Source organism: Indicator indicator, chromosome 23 (assembly GCF_027791375.1).
Source record: "Indicator indicator isolate 239-I01 chromosome 23, UM_Iind_1.1, whole genome shotgun sequence".
Classification (NCBI taxonomy): Eukaryota; Metazoa; Chordata; class Aves; order Piciformes; family Indicatoridae; genus Indicator; species Indicator indicator.
In genome coordinates, this window is record NC_072032.1 from 7,509,927 (window position 1) to 7,528,399 (window position 18,473).

The 18,473-nt window shown below is 46.4% G+C and overlaps 1 protein-coding gene across 1 annotated transcript in view; it reads right to left on the minus strand.

The window, feature by feature from the left end:
• Nucleotides 1–5,402: 5,402 nt before the first annotated feature.
• The window catches only part of FGFR3 (fibroblast growth factor receptor 3), a 59,078-nt gene continuing 46,007 nt past the window's right edge, over nucleotides 5,403–18,473 (minus strand). The window contains exons 7-17 of the mRNA XM_054391562.1: nucleotides 16,702–16,846; nucleotides 13,040–13,227; nucleotides 11,767–11,915; nucleotides 11,551–11,672; nucleotides 10,240–10,350; nucleotides 9,912–10,102; nucleotides 8,943–9,065; nucleotides 8,164–8,234; nucleotides 6,236–6,373; nucleotides 5,661–5,766; nucleotides 5,403–5,567 (exon numbers count right to left, since the gene is read on the minus strand). Of these exons, the coding sequence (XP_054247537.1) occupies nucleotides 5,403–5,567; nucleotides 5,661–5,766; nucleotides 6,236–6,373; nucleotides 8,164–8,234; nucleotides 8,943–9,065; nucleotides 9,912–10,102; nucleotides 10,240–10,350; nucleotides 11,551–11,672; nucleotides 11,767–11,915; nucleotides 13,040–13,227; nucleotides 16,702–16,846 (1,509 nt within the window). The remainder of the gene's footprint in view (nucleotides 5,568–5,660; nucleotides 5,767–6,235; nucleotides 6,374–8,163; nucleotides 8,235–8,942; nucleotides 9,066–9,911; nucleotides 10,103–10,239; nucleotides 10,351–11,550; nucleotides 11,673–11,766; nucleotides 11,916–13,039; nucleotides 13,228–16,701; nucleotides 16,847–18,473) is intronic.

Sequence of the window (18,473 nt, forward strand, 5' to 3'; positions counted from 1 at the left end):
CAATGAGCAAACTTTAATCAGCATAAGAAGGACATCAAACCTGGACCTGGAGCAGGTCCAGAGGGTGGTCTGAAGGCTGAAGCATCTGTGGGGACAGGCTGAGAGGGTTGGGGCTGTTGAGCCTGGAGAAGAGGCTCCGAAGAGACCTTAGAGCAGCCTTCCAGTACCTGAAGGGAGCTACAGGAGAGCTGGGGAGGGACTTTCTACAGGGGCTTGGAATGCTAGGACAAGGGGCAAGGGCTTTGAGCTGGAAGAGAGGACTTAGAGTAGAGATCAGAAAGAAATTCTTTACAGGGAGGGTGGTGAGACACTGGAACAGGTTGCTCAGGGAGGTTGTGGCTGCCCCCTCCCTGGAGGGAGGTATTCAAGGCCAGGTGGGATGAAGCCTTGAGCAAGCTGGTCCAGTGGAAGGTGTCCCTGCCCATGACAGTGGGGTTGGAACCAGGTGATAGTGAAGGTCCTTTCCCACCCAAACCATCCTAGGATTCTATAGTTCTAATTCCTGCTCCTGTGCTCTGTTGCTTAACCCTGCATGAGCGCAGGGGTTCAGTGCCTCCAGAGCTGCATGGCCACAATAGCTTGTGTGGATATAAACATCCCCACCAGCAAAGAAATGACAATACTGCCTTTAAACCAAAGTTGTTATCAATTTATTCCATGTATAAAACCTGTGCTGGCCAGGACTGGCAAAGCAGGACCATAAAAAAATAAACCCTCCTGGCACTACAAACCCCAGAGCCTACCTCCCAGACTTGGTTTTGCAAAGGATCCCCCTGTCCTCAAGTGGGCAGAACACCACCCCCACCCCCCCAAAAAAAAAAAAAAAAGTAACAATTTGTTTGTTTATTAGGATTATTTTTCCCCCTTCTGTAAAAGTTTGCTGCGTTAAGAAAAGCAGAACAGAATTCTTTAGCCTTCGCCTCACACCTTCAACAGCTGCAGCCAGCAGGCACAGAAATACAGGATTCAAATAAAGCAACAAGAAAAAAACCCAAAAACCAACCCCAAACCAATCCCCCCACCCCCCAGAAAAACCCCAACAAACCCACAAACCTGGGTTGGACCAGTATAAAATGTAACAAAATTGGAATTTTTAATATTTTTTTCTTTCTTTTTCTTTCTTTTTTTTTTTTTTTTTTTAGCTTTTAAAGATAATAGTCCAGGCTATAAAACTATATAAGCATTGAATAAGAAATGTTAAAAGTCAACAAGTCTACACCAGATACATCTTGTAAAAACTCAATAAATTATATATATATATATATATATTTATAATATCTAGTAACATTTGAAATCATGCACAGTTTTGTACATTTCATTTTTCTTTTCTCAGTACAGGAAAACTCAATGCTTTGAGTACTTGGAATGTACACAATTAGCAGACATCTTGTAAGAAAATACCCCCAAAATTTCATTTTTGTTTAATTCCAACAACAACAAAGACAAAAATCTATAGAAATCTACCTTTTCAAGACTTTCATTGAAGTAATCTCAAAACTATAAATTATTTCTTTTTAAGATAAGGATTTTTGTGCCTCTAAGATAAAGAAATAAAAAAAAATCTGAAAATGAGATGCTGTCATCCTGTTCTTCTGAAAGGTTATAAAATATGTACCAGGGAGGGGGGAAAAACCCAACCAACCAACCAACAACAAAATAAAATAATGGGAAGAAAGATATTCAGGATGCAGTTTGCCTTTCTTCTCTGTGGTAGTAGATAAAAAAACTTCTGGATAAAAAGGAAAAAAAAGAACAAAAAAAAAAAAAAAATCCAAACCCTAAAGCAAATAAAGAACACCACCACACAGACACTCACAAAAAAATTAAAAGGCTAAAAAAAAAGAAGCCAAAAGAAAAAAAAAAAAATCCCCAAAACAATGAAACAAAAACCCAACACCAAACAAACAAAAAAACCCAAACAAAAAAACTCTCAAAAAACTCAAATGAACCAAAACAAAACAAACAAAAAAAAAAAAAAAAAAGGGGGGGGGGGGGAAACCCCAAACAAACAAAAAGAGGGGGGAAAAAACCAAAAACCCCCAAAACAACGAGGGGGGAAAAAAGTAAAAAAAAAAAAAAAAAAGAAAAAAGAAAAAAAAGAAAAAAAAAAAAAAGAAAAAAGACCAAACCCAAAACCCCAGCCCACATCTCCCCTTTGATCCCTGCTAAAATTCCCTATTTCCCTCCTGTAGTTTTCAAGAGCTACCTGGCATGGAGGAAAACAGAGCAGCATTGCAAACACAGAAGATTCCCCCACCAGCAGCATATTCCAACCTTAGATGCAACAGAAACCTGTGGTCACTGCACCCCCTCTGCCAACACTGCCACCCCCTCTTTGCTGTTCAGCTCACGTGGCATTGCTGAAGGCCAAAAATCCAAGAGGAATGGCAAAAAGAAGGGGAAAAAAAAAAAAGGGAAAAAAAAAAAAAAGGAGGGAAAATAATAAACTTAAATCACCTCCACCTCATCCAAAATCAACACTTGTCTTTTGCTGCAGCCTTGGTATTAACCTGACCACAAAGAAGACCTTCATTTGAAAACAGCAAAAAATAAACAGCCCTCCCCCACCTTTAATGCACAGTGGTTAAACTGGGGAAAGAATTCTTGGCCCTGGTTGATCTGAAATATGTATGTATTAAAAACAAAACAAAACAAAACAAAAACAAACCCAAATCTTTTTTTTTGTTGGTTTAACCACTGGTGATATAGTGAAAGAAAAAAAAAAAAACCAAACCTATAACTCCCCCACCGCCCCCAAAAAAAAATTAAAATAAAAATAAACTTACCTTTGCTGACTGCAACCCAGGCTAAACTAATATTTTCTTTAATGAATACATATATATATATATATAATTTTTTTATAACATTAGCTGTGATTTGTTAAAAGACTGTACAATCTATACATTCTTTCAGTATTTCCCATCAATGCAACAACAAAAACCTTGATTAATATATTTTTTTGCCTCCATTTTAATAAGTTAAAAAAAAAAACAAACAACCAAACAACAAGCACTCCCCACAAAAAAAAAAAAACACCAACAAAACCCCAACAACAACAAAAAGATCAACCAAACCCAAACCACCCTTAAAACTCGGTGAGATTTGAAGTTTACAGTAAAGCCTACTCTCCAGCCATCCAACGAGATATGTTAAGGTCTATAAATAACTTTACAAATATACAGGTTAAAAAGGTACAATTTTTAAAACAAAACTGTCAAAAAAAAAAAAAAAAAGAAAGAAATTAAAAAAAAAAATTGGAAAGCAAAAAAGAACCAAACAAACTCTTCTCTGTCACCCAGATCAGTATATCCTAGATTGCAATGCTCCTATGTCTGAGACTATTTTTTTTTTCTCTCTCTCTGCTTTAGGTTGCATTAGTATAATACATGGTTTTTTTTCCTTTTTCCTCCTGTTTCTTTAATAGATTTATTTTTATATATATATATATATATATATACAGGATATATTTATAGATATGTACACAGATTCTCTGGAATAAACCTTTTTGATATAAGTTAAAGGCTCTTGCCTACAGGTACCCGTAACTTCTTACTCCAAGTCACTCCCACGTGGATGAAGCCAAACCTCTGGGGGTTGAGGGGTGGGCTGGAGGGGGCTGGCTCCTCTCCTGCTCACCCTTGGCAAATAAAAGCACCCTGACCCCCCTAAAAAACTGAGATTTTTTTTAGGGGGGGGAGGTTAATCCCCAAAAGTGAGATTTTTGGCGGGGGGGAGGGGTGTTAATCCCCAAAGTGAGATTTGAAGGGGGGGGGGTTAATCCCCAAAAGTAAGATTTTTGGGTTTTTTTTAATCCCTACAAGCAATATTTTGGGGATTTTCCTCCCCCAAAGTGAGATTTGAGGCGGGGTTTAATACCCAAAAGTAAGACTTTAGGGTTTTGTAATCCCTAAAAGCAATATTTTGGGGATTTTCCTCCCCTAAAGTGAGATTTGGGGAGGGGGGTTTAATCCCCAAAAGTAAGACTTTAGGGTTTTGTAATCCCTAAAAGCAAGATTTTGGGGATTTTCCTCCCTGAAAGTGAGATTTGTTGGGGGGGGTTAATCCCTAAAAGTTAAGATTTTGGAGGTTTTTTTCCCCCCTCAAAAGTGAGATTTTGGCTTTTTTTTTACTTCCCCAAAAGTGAGATTTTTGGGGTATTTCCCCCCCCCCCAAAAAAAGGCAAGATTTGGGTTTTTTTTTAACCCCTCCAAAATGACTCTTCTCAAACATCAGGACGTGGTTTGTGTGGGCAACCAGGAGCCAAGTCCCCCTGCTGCTCTCAGATGGGTGATGTTTTCCTCTCCAGGGCAGGATGCAGGTCTCCCAGGGTCTGGTCCCATGTTGGCACAGCCCCATCACTCCCAGCCCAGTGCAAGGGGCTGGTGGCCACCAAGCCTGGCCACAACACTGTGATTTCAGGTGACTTGACTGTCTCTTTTTCTTATATATATTTAAATATATTTTTTTTCCTTTCTCCATGCCAATTTGCATTTGACTTAATTGTTTCTCTTCTTCTTTTCCTCCTCCTTCTTCTTCTTCCAAAAAAGGATTCCTTCTATGCAGCTGGGTAGCACGATCCTGAAGCTATAAAAACGACGACAACAAAAATATAGATATTTCTTTTTTTTTTTTTTCCTCTTTATAAATATATGAATCCCTGCAGGCAACGTGGCTTTTCAGCTCCACCAAAAAGGTTCATGTACAGATTGCATAAGCAAAGAATTTCTACATTCTTTACACTTTTCTTCTTTTTTTTTTTTTTTTTTTTCCATGTGTGGTTTTGTTTTGTTTTTGTTTCTCTCTTCTTCGTATTGCAGGCACAGAATGGTGACTCTGGCACTCGAAACGCAAGAGGGGAGGCTGGGAGGGATCAACCCCTTCCAGGTTCAACATTCTGCTTAGTTAAAAAATAAAAAGGAACCTCCCCTAAAAAAAAAAAAAAAAAAATAAAGAAAAATAAACAGAAAAAAAAAACCCACAACAACAACAGCAACAAAAAAACACCCCCCCCTAAAAAATTAGAATTGTCTATGATAAATCATCTTGGCAAGAGATTAGTTCCTTCAGGCCAAACAGTGCTTCTTGACTTTTGATACAGCAAAATCAACAGGAAAAAGAAAACCCAAAACAAGGGGAGGGAAAACAAATAATTAAAAAAAAAAAATCAACCCCCAAAAGTTTGTTATTCTTGCTTGGGGTTTTTTGTGTTTTTTTTTTTTTTCTCTGTTGTGTTTTGTTTTAACCCTGAACAGCTCGACAACAGCACAAATCTCTGGGCACACCACGCAGTTCAACTGGAAGATCCTTCACTAGGGCTTCGCACCCTGGGCGCCCCACATCCGTGCCTCCCGTGGGCGCCCTGCCCGTCCCTGTCTGTCCGTCAGTCTGTCCAGGGGAGGTCCTCACGTCCGGATGACGCCGTTGCAGGGGGGGTGCTTGGGCAGGCAGGGCTCGTCGGGCAGCAGGTCATGTGCAAAGACTGAGTCGTCCCCCGAGGAGCAGGTGCTGTGGGTGTCCTGGCCGGCTGGGGAGTACTGCTCGAAGGGCACTGAGAGGTCCAGGTACTCCTGCCAGGGCAACAGAGGCGTCAGTGCTGGATGCCACCCACCAGGGACCGAGCAACCCCCTCCCCTCCCTGCAGCCATCCACCCCACACTCACGTCGGTGGACGTCACGGTGAGGACCCTGTCCAGGTCTTCCACCAGCTGCTTGAAGGTGGGGCGCTGCGAGGGGACGGCGTGCCAGCACTCCCGCATGATCATGTACCTGTGTGAGAGGCCACCGTCACACGTGGGGCTCAGCAGTGCCCACACCCCCCCACATCACCCAGGGGAAGAGCCACGCTGGCCTTGGTGCATGGCCAGCTGGGGGGAGGAGGAGGAGGAGGAGGAGGAGGAGGAGGGGTTTGTAGGGGTTTGGAGGAGCCACGCTCCTCATTACTGATCATCTCATCCATGCCTGTGTTCTCAAAGCAGGAGCAGAACCTGTCCTAAAGGTGACCCACCAGAGCTACACCGCCAGCCACCAGCCACCAAATGACAGCAGGCACCTTCTGGCTCTCGGCAGTCATGGGCTGAGTCACAATGAGCTGGGGTGGGCGAGTCCACCTGGTGGTGTTGGCCTCACAGCCTCCCAGCAGGGATGCCCCAACAACCCAAACCATGGCTTGGGGGTGGCATTTGGCCACAGAGGAAAGGGGGAGCAGGCTGAGGAGCTGCCCTCACCGCACACTCACAAATCATGGGTGCAGTTTGCAGGCTTGTCCATCCGATGGCCTTCCTTCAAGAGTTTGAAGAGTTCCTCAACAGGAATTCCCGGGTACGGAGACCCTCCCAAAGTGAAGATCTCCCAGAGTAGCACTCCAAAAGACCAGCTGGAAACCAAAGAAAAGATCTTTAACATTCAATGAGGTTTGGTTTGGTTTTTTTTTTTTTTTTTTTTTTCCAAGCCCCCCCCCCCCCATATCCCCTTGGACCCTGCCTGGCTTTCTTTCTGTGCAGCCATGCATAGCTAACAAAGTCATCAATAGCATGACTAATTGCCTAGGCCATTTTTACTAGTTACTTGGAGATCTCTGCTGATCCAACTCAATAGCAAAGAAATCCCAGGCACCAAGTCTGAAATTGAAATGAGCATTTAATCAGATAGGTGACAGCCCATCTATCACCCCCAGCTCTTTGTTAGGTCTATCCACCAGCTCCACTGAATGGAACAAATCAAATTATTCATGCACAGCTTCACTGAATTGCAGGCTTGGAACCACAGGCCACTAATTGTGCAAGCTGATACCAAAACTTGCTTGTTACAACACTCATCTCACTGGCCAAGCTGGGAGGAGGAAAAAAAAAAAAAAGAGACCCCCAACAACAACAACAAAATAAAAAGCAGTGGAGCACTAATGTTACAGGCTCCAGCCCTGCAGCTGTGCTCTGCTTAAAAGTCCTCTTCTTCAAAAATATCTTTTTGCCTTCTTTTTCTGTTTGAAAACAGGGATTATCTGTCTCTGCTCCTCTTCCATGCATGCCTGCTCTCCCCTCTTCCAGCTCTTGCTCTCCCTTCTAGCTCTGAGTTGTCTCTCGTGCCCACTGCAGCAATGCTTAAGTGTGGAAATGATGATTGCAGAGCAGTAAAAGCCAAAGCATGCCACCAAAAATACAGAAATAGACAAAATTCCTTTGTCCAACTGCAAGCTGTGAGGAGCAGGCTGCTGAGCTGCTGTCAAAATGCCATTAGCAACCCCAAAATTGAAATAAAAAAAAAGGCAGGGTTTATGCTGAGCTACTGAGATGGGATTCAGACTGACTCTGCTGAGCTACTGAGATGGGATTCAGACTGACTCTGCTCTGCTCCTTGCTTATGCAGAGGCACTAAAATGGACAAGATTAAATGATAAATAAAAGCAAATAAAGGAAGTGGCAAAAATTAATCCGAGAAAATATTTGTGGAATAGTCTCTGATCAACTCCACTAAGAACACACAGAACATGCCCAAGCTCATTCCACCTACCCAGCTGAGGTGTAACTGTCTGGGGCAAAGTGTGGAGGAAGCTGAGGGTATTTTTTTTTTTTGCCTTTTTTTTTTTTTTAACCATTTCTGGGGGACTGCAGGATGAAATTGCCTCCTCTATAAACTGGATAAGAAATAACCTTCCAAAAATTTTCAGCAGCTCACTAGGAATCCAGGGAAGTTGTGGATGCCCCCTCCCTGCAAGTGTTAAAAGCCAGGTTGGATGGGGCCTCGAGCAAGCTGGTTAGTAGGAGGTGTCCCTGCCCATGGCAGGGGAGTTGGAGCTAGATGATCTCTAAGGTTCCTTCCAACCCAAACCATTCTTGGATCCTATGATTTTATGATGCATGGATGAAAGCAATGAGATAATGGCAAAACAAAGCCACGTGTGCAAAGCTGCAGCTTGGAACTGATGAACTAAATGATCTTCAAGGTCCCTTCCAACCCAACCCACTCTAGGATTCTATGATCCTCAGATGAAAGCACCAAGATAACAGTAAAACAAAAACCAGATGTGCAAAGCTGCAGCTTGGAACCAATTCCTTCACTTTCGCATCCCCAGGAGCTCCAGATGTTTTGTCTTTAGGATGCTACAGCAGGCATGGATTTGCCTCTCATTTTATGGCTGTTCAAAGAGTGGGTAGGGGATTTGCTTACACATCGCTCTGGTGAGTATAGACCCGGTCAAACAAGGCTTCTGGAGCCATCCATTTCACAGGCAGCCGACCCTGTAATTAGGAAGACAATGGGAACATCCCATCAGCATATTCCCCCAGCCACTACGGCACCATCTGAATCTTCTTTTCTAATCCAGTTTTCATTACCAACCACATCTGCCTTCCCGGTCACTGCCCAAAGCAGCAGTGGCCACACATAAACAGATTAGAGGATTTGATCCCTGGATCTTCACTGACAGCCCTGGAGTGAAGGCTTCTCTGCAGAGGGTTCTGTTTCATTGCCAAGGCAGCTTTAACCTCCCAGAGCATCTAAATCTCTGCATGGGAACAGCATCCCCTGCTCCTAAATGCAGCAAACAACACTTTGGTTGGAAGAAGTTTGATTCCTAGGTCCAAACCTGGTTTAGATTTGAAGGGATAGATTTGTTGTGGTAGGATGGGAGGGAATGCATTGAAGCTGGAAGAGAGGAGATTTAGACTGGAGATTTAGAAGAAATTCTTTACAGTGAGAGTGGTGAGACATTGGAACACACCTCACAACCAGCTGTGAGCAGCCACAGTATCCCTCAGGAGGAGAATGGGTAGTGGGTGGATTCCTGGGACCAGCCTATCTACAGTGCCTCATGAGGTGAGGCTACCAGATTTCTTCCTCCCAAACCCTTCTAGAAAGGGAGCTGTAGCACAGGGGCCACTTGCTGCAGGGATGACTGAGTTCCCTGCCAGGAGGAGAACTGCAGCACCTGGCAGCCCCATACTCACATTGGTGGTTTTCTTGTAGTAGTCGATGTTGTGAACGTCCCTGGCGAGGCCAAAATCGGCGATTTTCATCACGTTGTCCTCAGTGACCAACACGTTCCTGGCTGCCAAGTCACGGTGGATGCACTGTGGAAGGTGAGCAAGGCAAGAAAGAAGAGCTTGTTAGCTGCTCATGCCTGGGACAAGCAGAACTGGGGGGTTTATGAGCTGCCCTTGCACTGACTCGCACGCTCATAAAGCTCCTCACGTCGTTCTGTATCACTGCCTCATCATGCAGGCAACATCCCATCCCTGACACAGCCACGGATTCTTTTCTCCCCTAAAGGGATGGCACAGACAGAAAGCCAACCCTCCTCTTTTGTCAGTGCCTGCTGGGTGTGAAGCTATCCCTCTGCCCTGCTTTCTCCAAGAAGAGGAGTGTGGGCTGATGATCAGAAGTTGATGATCAGAGGTGATAGAGAATGAAGGTGATCAGAGGGCTGATCAGAGGGAGCACCTCCCCTATGGGGACAGGCAGAGAGTTGGGGCTGTTCAGCCTGGAGAAGAGAAGACTCCAGGGAGACCTTAGAGCAGCCTTCCAGTAGGAGAGAGGGACTTTTTACAAGGCCTTGTAGTGATAGGATGAGAGGGAATGGATTGAAGCCTGAGGAGAGGAGGTTTAGACTGCAGATTAGGAAGAAGTTCTTTCCAGCGAGGGTGGGGAGACACTGGTACTACAGATGGTGTTGGGTTGATGGTTGGACTTGATGATCTTAAAGGTCTTTTCCAGGCAAAACAATTTTATGACTTGATAACTTCTTCACGAAGCCTCCTGCAGAGAACCTAAGATACTTTGTACTGAAAACTGTGCTCTGTAGAAAGGTTCTGCCTGAAACACTTTGCTTGAGGTTGCCCTGCACACACCCAGCACTTCACGCCTTGGCACGCATGGGGCTAACCACCCCTTCTACCAGATGAGCCTTCTCAACTCACTTTCTGAGATGCCAAGTACTCCATGCCACGGGCCACCTGGTAGGCACAGGAAACCAGGTCTTTAAACGTCAGCTGCTCCTCGGGCAGCTTGCAGGTGTCAAAGGAGTAGTCCATGCCGGGTGGGCGGCGTGCCCTGAGGTATTCCCGCAAGTTCCCCTTGGACGCGTATTCCACCAACACGTAGAGCGGTCCTGCAAGGGGCAGAACATCAGCATCCAGGGGGGGAACAGCTCCCCACTCAAATCTCCTCTGGGAGACCACACAGAAGGAGCAGTCAAACCTGCTCCTCCCAAAGCTCTGTGAGCACCAGGCTGGCTTTGCTACCTACCATCCTGCGTGCAGGCACCCAGCAGGTTAATGATGTTTTTATGCTTCCCAATCATTTTCATCATTTCCATCTCAGAGACCAGGTCGGAAAGGTCCTTGTCCGTGGCATCATCTGCAGAGAGACAGAAAGGAAAGCAAAAACCCAGTGTCAGGAAGAGAATGAAGTGTTTGGCTGCATAGCCATGTGGGGCTTCAATGGGGGAACTGCTTAAAATCTGGCAGGATTTGGGTTTAGTCTACTTTGGAAAGAAGAATCGAACCCAAGCCTATTACCACCAAAAAACCTCCCCCAAAACAACCAAAACAAACCCAAAAACTTAAACATTAAATAAATGGAGAGAAATATTCGTATGGAAATCAATAAAGCTTTTCACCTTCTGTTTAACCCTGAAGTATTAATGAAAAAAAGTCAGTTTTGACACTGGGGATCATTTTGGTTTTCTGATTGTTTCCTTCCCTTGTCTCCAGGGTCAAAGAGTTAAGGAGTTAAGGCCAGAGCTGGAGAGGGGCTACAAGGAAGGAATCTTTTTTTTTTTTTTTTTCTGGAAAGTTGCAATTTTTCTACAAAATTAGAAATATTTTTCTCCAAAAGTAGAAAAATGAGGGGAAACCTCCCCAGATGAATGCTTCGGTTTGGAGAGATGGAAATAGTCCTGCTTCCAAAACCAACTTCAGAACAGACTGAAGGAAAGGGAACTGAAGTGAATCCTTTACTGATAAGAAATGTGATTTTTTTGTTTGTTGTAAAGGTGTCAGCCCACCAAGTAACCTAACCCCAAGGCTGCTAGTGGCTGGAGCATCTGCCCTACTTGCTCCAGCTGGACTCCTCAGAGGAATTTTTGTCTGTGAGTTGTCTGTGGAAGGATGGGAAATGGAGACTCATCTGGAGGTGCCCATTGCTGGCCTCCCTTTAACCTCTCAGGAGTTTGGGATCACGTTTCTTCAATGAAGAAACTCCTCAAGAAGGAGCCTGGGAACTGCATTTCTGCAGGATTGAGCAGATTTGGGAGGAGCAAGGAGTGAGCTGATTCATGGAGCTGGCTCAACGTGAAGGGGGTTCCCCTTCTTCTCAGGGATGTTATTACTCTTTGGCAGAAAACTTGGTGAATTCCCAGGCCCTCTTCCTGCTGGGATCTGCACTTTCAGGTGCTCTCCAAGAAACCAGCCCTCAGCCCCAGGCTCTGCAGGCCAAGGGGCAGGAAGGCTGCTCTTGCTTTCTTCTCTTTTGTGTGTCTGAAAGACTTACAAGAGAGGGAAGGAGAGGGCAACCCCAGTGCAGTACCTTGTTCTGCCTTCCCTGGACTGCTCATACCTTTTAACATCTTGACAGCCACCGTGATGGCCTTGTTTGGCTTGTCCTTATCAATCCCAATGGCTTCTGCCATCACCACTTGGCCAAAACAGCCCTCGCCGAGCGGCTTCCCCAGGGTCAGGCTGGAGGGAGGGAACAAGGAGGCGTGTTAGTGGGCACTGGGGGTGGTGACAGCACCAGCAGGCACGGGGGACCCCAACCCGCTGGCTGACTGACCGAGAGCGTGCCAGTTCCCACTTGGGGTCTGGAGGCAGCTCCAGCTCAGAGACGTTGGCCAGCATGGGCCCATCGCTGGAGGAGAGCCGCGTGATCCGCACCAGGGGCGTGTTGGAGTTCATGGAAGAGTTGGACTCCAGCGACACCTGCTTGGGTAGAGCAAAAGGAGAGTTATTGCCAACTGCATCCCTCAGGAAGGTGCTGCCTGAGGCGGATCGCTGCAGGGGTTTGGACTCTCTGCGCCCACCCACACCCTTCTGGAAATGTCTGAATGGGGAATCATAGAAGCCTAGAATGAGTTGGGTTGGGAGGGACCTTGAAGGTCATCCAGTTCCAACCCCCTTGCCACTTCCCACTAGACCAGGCTGCTCAAGGCCTCATCCAACCTGGCCTTGAACACCTCTAGGGAGGGGGCATCCACAACCTCCCTGGGCAACCTGTTCCAGTGTCTCACTACCCTCACTGAAAAGAATTTATTTCTAATGTCTAGTCTAAATCCCACTTCACCATTCACCTCTCCCTCCATCCTTGCAAAAATGCACTCATCTAGGCTCATACCAGGTTTTTAGCTGGTGGAAAAGTAGGACAGGTCAGCAAGTGTCCCCCAGCTGGCAGGAGGTACAATCTGTTCTTTCACTCTGTGTGCATCTCCACACAATGTAGAGGCCATGGGGTGACTTCTCCTGTCCTGGCACTGTAGATGCTTCCCATCAGCTTGCACCAAAGCCATGAAATCCATCACCACATGGTTCTACACAGTGTCTTTTGTTCTCTGCAATTACCCACAGCAGAGCATCTCCAACTGCTCCAACTGAGAAAAAGGATCCTCTCCCATCTCCATGAGAGCTGGTTTGGGGTTCACCAGCGACCACCGTGACAGCAGGAACTGGCATAACTAAATGTGTTCCTGCTTCCCAAACGAATCCCTGCTCCACCAGGCAGCCTGGACTAATCTGTCCCCCTGCAAGATGTGCTTGCTGTGCATGGCTGCACTACCAGCCCCTCTTGGACAAGGGTGATAGAAACATGGCTGCCTGGGAGCTGCTCATGAACCAGAGTCAACTGCCACCAGCTACTGCACCACTTGAATGGAAATGAACAAAAGGAGTTAAACTCCCAGGCTGCAGCCAGCTTATGTCCCCTCTTGGACAATGCTTTTTCTGGCAGAGCTTCTCACCTGGAGAGAAAATTTCAAGGCAGGGGCAAAAAACCCCAACCAACCAAAGGGATGCCCATAGAGGGGAGTAGGAATCTTGTATCTACTTTCTGTTACCTGTCTCTTGAGTGGGAATTTGGAGACTTTCTGTACAGTGGGGGTGTTGATGGCTTTTTTGTTTGGTGTTTTCATCCTGCAGACAAACACAGCAGCCACCACCATGACGAAGAGAACAAAGCCAGTGCCATAGCTGAGGATGCCAGCGTACACTGAGCCCGAGTCATCCATCTCCAGGAGCTCCTCTGCTGCAGGGTGACAAGAGGGAGCAGTCAGGACAGGGTGGGCAGCTGCCCAAATGCAGCACAATGAATATTTGGGGAGGACTTGCTCATCTACACCACCTTCAGTGAGGGGACTCTCCTAGTCTAGTGGTTTTCCACGTGTGGTTGGAGCTAAAATATTTGGCTTGCCCTTGATGGGGTAATTTTACTGCCCCTGGTTGAACCATGGGCTTTCTAACAGCCTTCAGCTCACAGGTTAAAAATCACTGCTCTAGGCTGAAGGCATCTTCACCTGTCTGTGATGTTCCTCTGACCCAGATCTTGCTTTCCACGCACACCCTCACCACATAGGTGGATGTCTCAGATGTGCAAAGGCTGCAGGACTGGGGTTTGCTGCACTTGGCTGATTTGGCTTCTCCAGCAAAGAATTCCACCAGACCAGTGCCTGCCTTGAGGGACCAAGGGGCTTGAAGGGCACCCAGGGGTAAGACATCAGTCAGAGGAAAAGCCTCATGAGAGCAATTTGTGCAATTATTTTATGGAAACGTAGTTTTGCTGGGAAAGGGCTGGAAAGTCTGGCCCAGAGAGGCGACTCAGCCAGGAGGGTGATGGCATGAGACCATCAGCAGTGGCTACCTGCTAGCAAGATGCTTTTGGGACCAGCTGTGTTTCTCCCCTTGTTCCTTTCAGGACAGGCACATAAACCTGTGGAAGGAACCATGGTGGGACTGATTTTCTGTACCCTAGAGGTGTGCTGGCATCAGAGGAACAGTCAGCAGTGGGCAACTTTATAATGAAGTCATGCTGGCATGGTGACTCACTGATGGCTCGTGTCTGTCACTGCTGCCCCAAAGCAGCACCTCCAGCCAGCAGCAGGAGCTTCCCCCTGGCAGCAGCAGGCTCCACATCAGGTCTTTGGTGGCTATTTCCAGCGGGACATGGGGCAAGGGTGACACTGGGAGACTCCCAGTCTCCTCCTGTGAGGAGGAGGGGTTACCAGATCTCCCAGGATCAAGCACTATGGTTGGTGGCACAGCTCTGCTGCTTTGGCTCACACCGTCCTGCCCTCTGCTCCATGTCCCTCCTCCCATGGTGTGGACAGGGCTCTACAAGCAGAGGTTCCCCAGGTGTGCTGTGTCCTGCAGCCTCTCTGTGGGGAGGGTTTGGAGACCTGCTGCTGCACAGGTGGTTGTCCTTCACTGCGCCTGACTTCAAGATAAAGTTCCACATCAGTTATTTTTTTTTTTTCTGGAGGGTTTTCTCCTGCTTATCCTTTGTTTGAGTAAGGTGAGGTGAGTTCATACATTGTGAAAACAGCACAAGCCTCAGATGAGACAGCATCAGGAGACTCTCAAAACCACAGAAATGCTCATCTTCTAACCAAAGCCAACCGTTTCTCATCCAGTGGATGGCAGAAGCAGAAACAGGGTCAGATCAGCTATTACAGAGCTGGCAAACAAACAGAGAAAAGACCAGCAGATCCCACCAGCAGCAGGGTCAGGCATGGAGGAGACCTTCTTGAGCCCCAGGAGAAGCAATGACCCCCATAACACCCCACCAGAGAAAGTCAAGATTAGAAATGCCAAAGTTTCCAGTTCCTGAACACATCCTGAGGTGGATGTGTTGTGAGATGGACCCAAACGTGGCCTGGGACTGAGTGATGCCAAGAGGAGTGGGTCAGATTTTGTGTGTCCTGTCAGTGAGGGTCTACTGAACATACTCCAGCTTGTTCCTGCACCCTCTGCAAGGCACAGCACCCAGGAGGCTCAGTGTAAACATTGCTGGTGCTTTCCTGCACCGTGCTTAAGCTTGCCCCACAGCTGGAGATAGATGCTGCAGGTTAAGGGCCAGCACAGCCTCATTGTCCTCCTTTGGAAAGCAGATCCCTCTGTTGCATATTCTGAGCTGGCTTCATTAGCAGAGCTTTGCACATGAAATAACTACAAAATTGAGGTCACTCTGGCCTCTGGTTTCAAGCCCACTGCAGCTTTCATGGATTCCAGCTGGAGCAGGCAGCATGCAACGCCCCTGGGAGCCAGAGCTCTTGGGCTCTCTCTGCAGATGACTCTCCTTAACCTTCTGTTGGAGATGGCTATCTTGACCTGCTCATGCATGAAGTGGAAATAATGCTCCAGGCAGGGAGGGGTGTGTTGACACCAACCACTTGTGCATCTAATTTTAGGTTAAGATATGAGGCTAGACAGAAAGGTTCCTCCATAAGATGATCCAAAGTCCATGGCCAGTTTAGATGCCCTGTACCATCTGATGGGGAGGTTTCAGAGAATCTTAGAAAGGCTTGAGTTGGAAGGGACTTTAAAGATCATCCAGTTTCAACCCCCTGCCATAGGCAGGGACACCTCCCACTAGACCAGCTTGCTCACAACCTCATCCAGCCTGGTCTTAATACAATTCCAGGGATGAGATTTTCACAGCTTTTGGGGGCAACCTGCTCCAGTGCCTCACCACTCTCATAGTAAAGAACTTCTTCCTAATGTCCAATCTAAATCTAGCCTGCTCTACTTTAAAAACGTTGCCCCTGATGCTTTTTCCTTCTCCCTCTGGCTGTTTAAGAAGAAAAAGTCCTAATCTTGTCACTTAACAGTCTCCCTACAAAGAGGCTGTGAACATCTCCTTGTTATCTAGATCACAGAATGTTAGGGGTTGGAAGGGACCACTGTAGATCATTGAGTCCAACCCCCCTGCCAAGGCAGGTTCACCTAGAGCAGATCACACAGGAATGTATCCAGGTGGGTTTGGAAAGTCTCCAGAGATGGAGACTCCACAGCCTCCCTGGTCAGCCTGTTCCAGGGCTCTGTCACCCTTCAGTTAAAGAAGCTCCTCCTCATGTTCAGATGGAACTTCTTATGTTCCAGTTTGTGCCCATTGCCCCTTGTCCTGTCACTGGGCACCACTGAACAGAGCCTGGTCCCATCCTCCTGCCACCCATCCTTTAAGTATTGAGCAGCATTGATCAGATCCCCCCTGAGTCTGCTATTCTCCAGGATAAAAAGCTCCAATTCTCTCAGCCTTTCCTCATCACAAAGATGTTCCAGTCCCCCTCAGCTTCCTTGTAGCCCTTGGCTGTACCCTCTCCAGCAAGTCCCTGTCCTTCTTGAACTGAGGACCCCAGACCTGGACAGAACACTTGAGATGTGGCCTCAGCAGGGTAGAGTAGAGGAGGAAGGAGAACCTCCCTTGCCCTGCTTGCTGCAGAAAGACACTGGGCATTTTGTCCCATCACTGCACAAACCATTTAAATCTGGAGATGCAGTGCAAAAAGTCTCAGCTGTGAATATGCACCAGAGGTCTTCTGCTGGGTGGATTTACCACCAGCACAGCACTCTTCAGAGGGGAACCCTCCTTGCAGAACGGGCTCCCTTCCAAAACGAAGGGCGGCCTGCAGGAACTAACTTGGCATTTCTAAAGCAAAACATGGAGACACCGTGGAGAAGGAGAGAAGGCAGGAAGGAAGGAAGAGGCCAGCAGAGAAGGAAATACCTGGTAGCACCGTCAGCCAAGCAGAGTGATGGGAGAACCCAATAGAATTCCCTGCGAGACAAGTATATTCCCCAGCATCCTCAAAAGTTACATTGCGCAAGTACAGAATCTCTAGCTCCTTATCCGTGGTGTTAACACCTGCCGTCTAGGGGGAGAAAAAAACACATATAGAAAGAGGGGAAAAACAGAGAATAAGCCACATTCCCAGCAAGGGTGAAGACACCAGAGGCAAATTTCTCAAAGCAGATTAAAAAGTGGTTTGTTTTGTTTTGTTTTCCAATGGCCCAGCGTCCGCATTGATTTATTCAATTCCCCTCTGCAACCTGTAGTCAAAAGCACACAAAAGAGGTAAAAAAAAAAAAGAAAAAGAAAAAAAAAAAAAGGTCCCTTCACCAGGTTCTTACTCTGTCCCACTAGAGAAGCATGCAAGCAAAAGCATCCAGCTGAAAAATTGCCCCCACAATATGACTGACTTCAGGTTAGTAGGGTGAGTAAAGGGGTGGGGGAAAGAAAGGTGGGGAAAGGAAGGAGAGGGAAGACAGTGAGAAAGGAGAAAGGAGGGAGAGGTAGTGGGGAAGGAGTCAAGTGCTGACCAGAGGAATGGATACAAACATTTTGGTTCATTAATTCTTCAAATAAGAAGAGAATCTGAGAACCCTTTTTTCAGTGTACCACACATTGATTACAAGAAGGTGCCCAGAAGGAGCCTTCCTGCAGTGACATCGAGCAGCACAGCAGCCAAATCCTCCACACTAGGGTCAAACCCCAGGGCCCAGGAGATTGCTGTTGCCGTTCGACACTTTTGCAATGCTGATATTTATTTCTCCACCACTCCTCCAAGGGACAGATATCTATGCACTGATCATATCAGTTTTTGGGGTAAAAATGCTGAACCAGTTTGGTTGAACGTCAGCAGGTCATTAAGGTGCAGTTCTGTTCTCAGCACTCAATTGGAAAGGAAAGGAATAAAAGCAGGAAGAGGTTGGGAGCAAAATTTTGACAGTCATTTTATTGTGGGAATTTTTCCATGGCAATTGCTGTAAAGGCATTACATTCTTGTGGAGGTAAAAAAAAAAAAAAAAGTATTATAAATTAATAATAATAATAATTAAAAAAAACGAAATTAGCCAGAAAATAGAGTAAAGCCATTCAGCCATGTCAGTTGACAGCATATAATACAAAATGAATAGTCATTTTAATCACTAAGCTGCTTAAAAATGTTATATATAGCTCATTCTTGCAGTTGCCAGGGCCTTGGGACAGAGTCTGTGGTTTACCTGGTTTTGGTTTGCGAATGTGGAGCCAAAATGGTTTTTCGGCTATGCCTACGAAATTGTTGGCTCTACACAGATATTCTCCTTCATCTTGTTCTGTCACATTGAACAGATTTAGGTTAGCATCGGCTTCAGCGTTTTTACTGATCCAAGACTGCAGGAATAGACAGAAACCTGAACTTCAGTAAACCAAACAATACCTCCATGCACCTACATCCCCTAGGATTGACCGCTCACGGCTCTTGGCTTGTGGGCTGTGCCAACATCCCCCAGCTCACCCTGTGGTGAGACCTAACCCAGGAGCTGGCTGAAGAAGAGAAGTTGCATTCGGCCCCCAAACCGCATGCAGGTGAACTCCCTTCCCTTCACACACACCGTTTGTCCTTTAAAACAGACCCATCTTCTTCATCTTCCCCCTTAGATGTGGGCATCTGCCCCACTTCAAAACCTTTTGTGTTACATATATAGAAGCACACAATCATAGAATTGTTTTAGCTG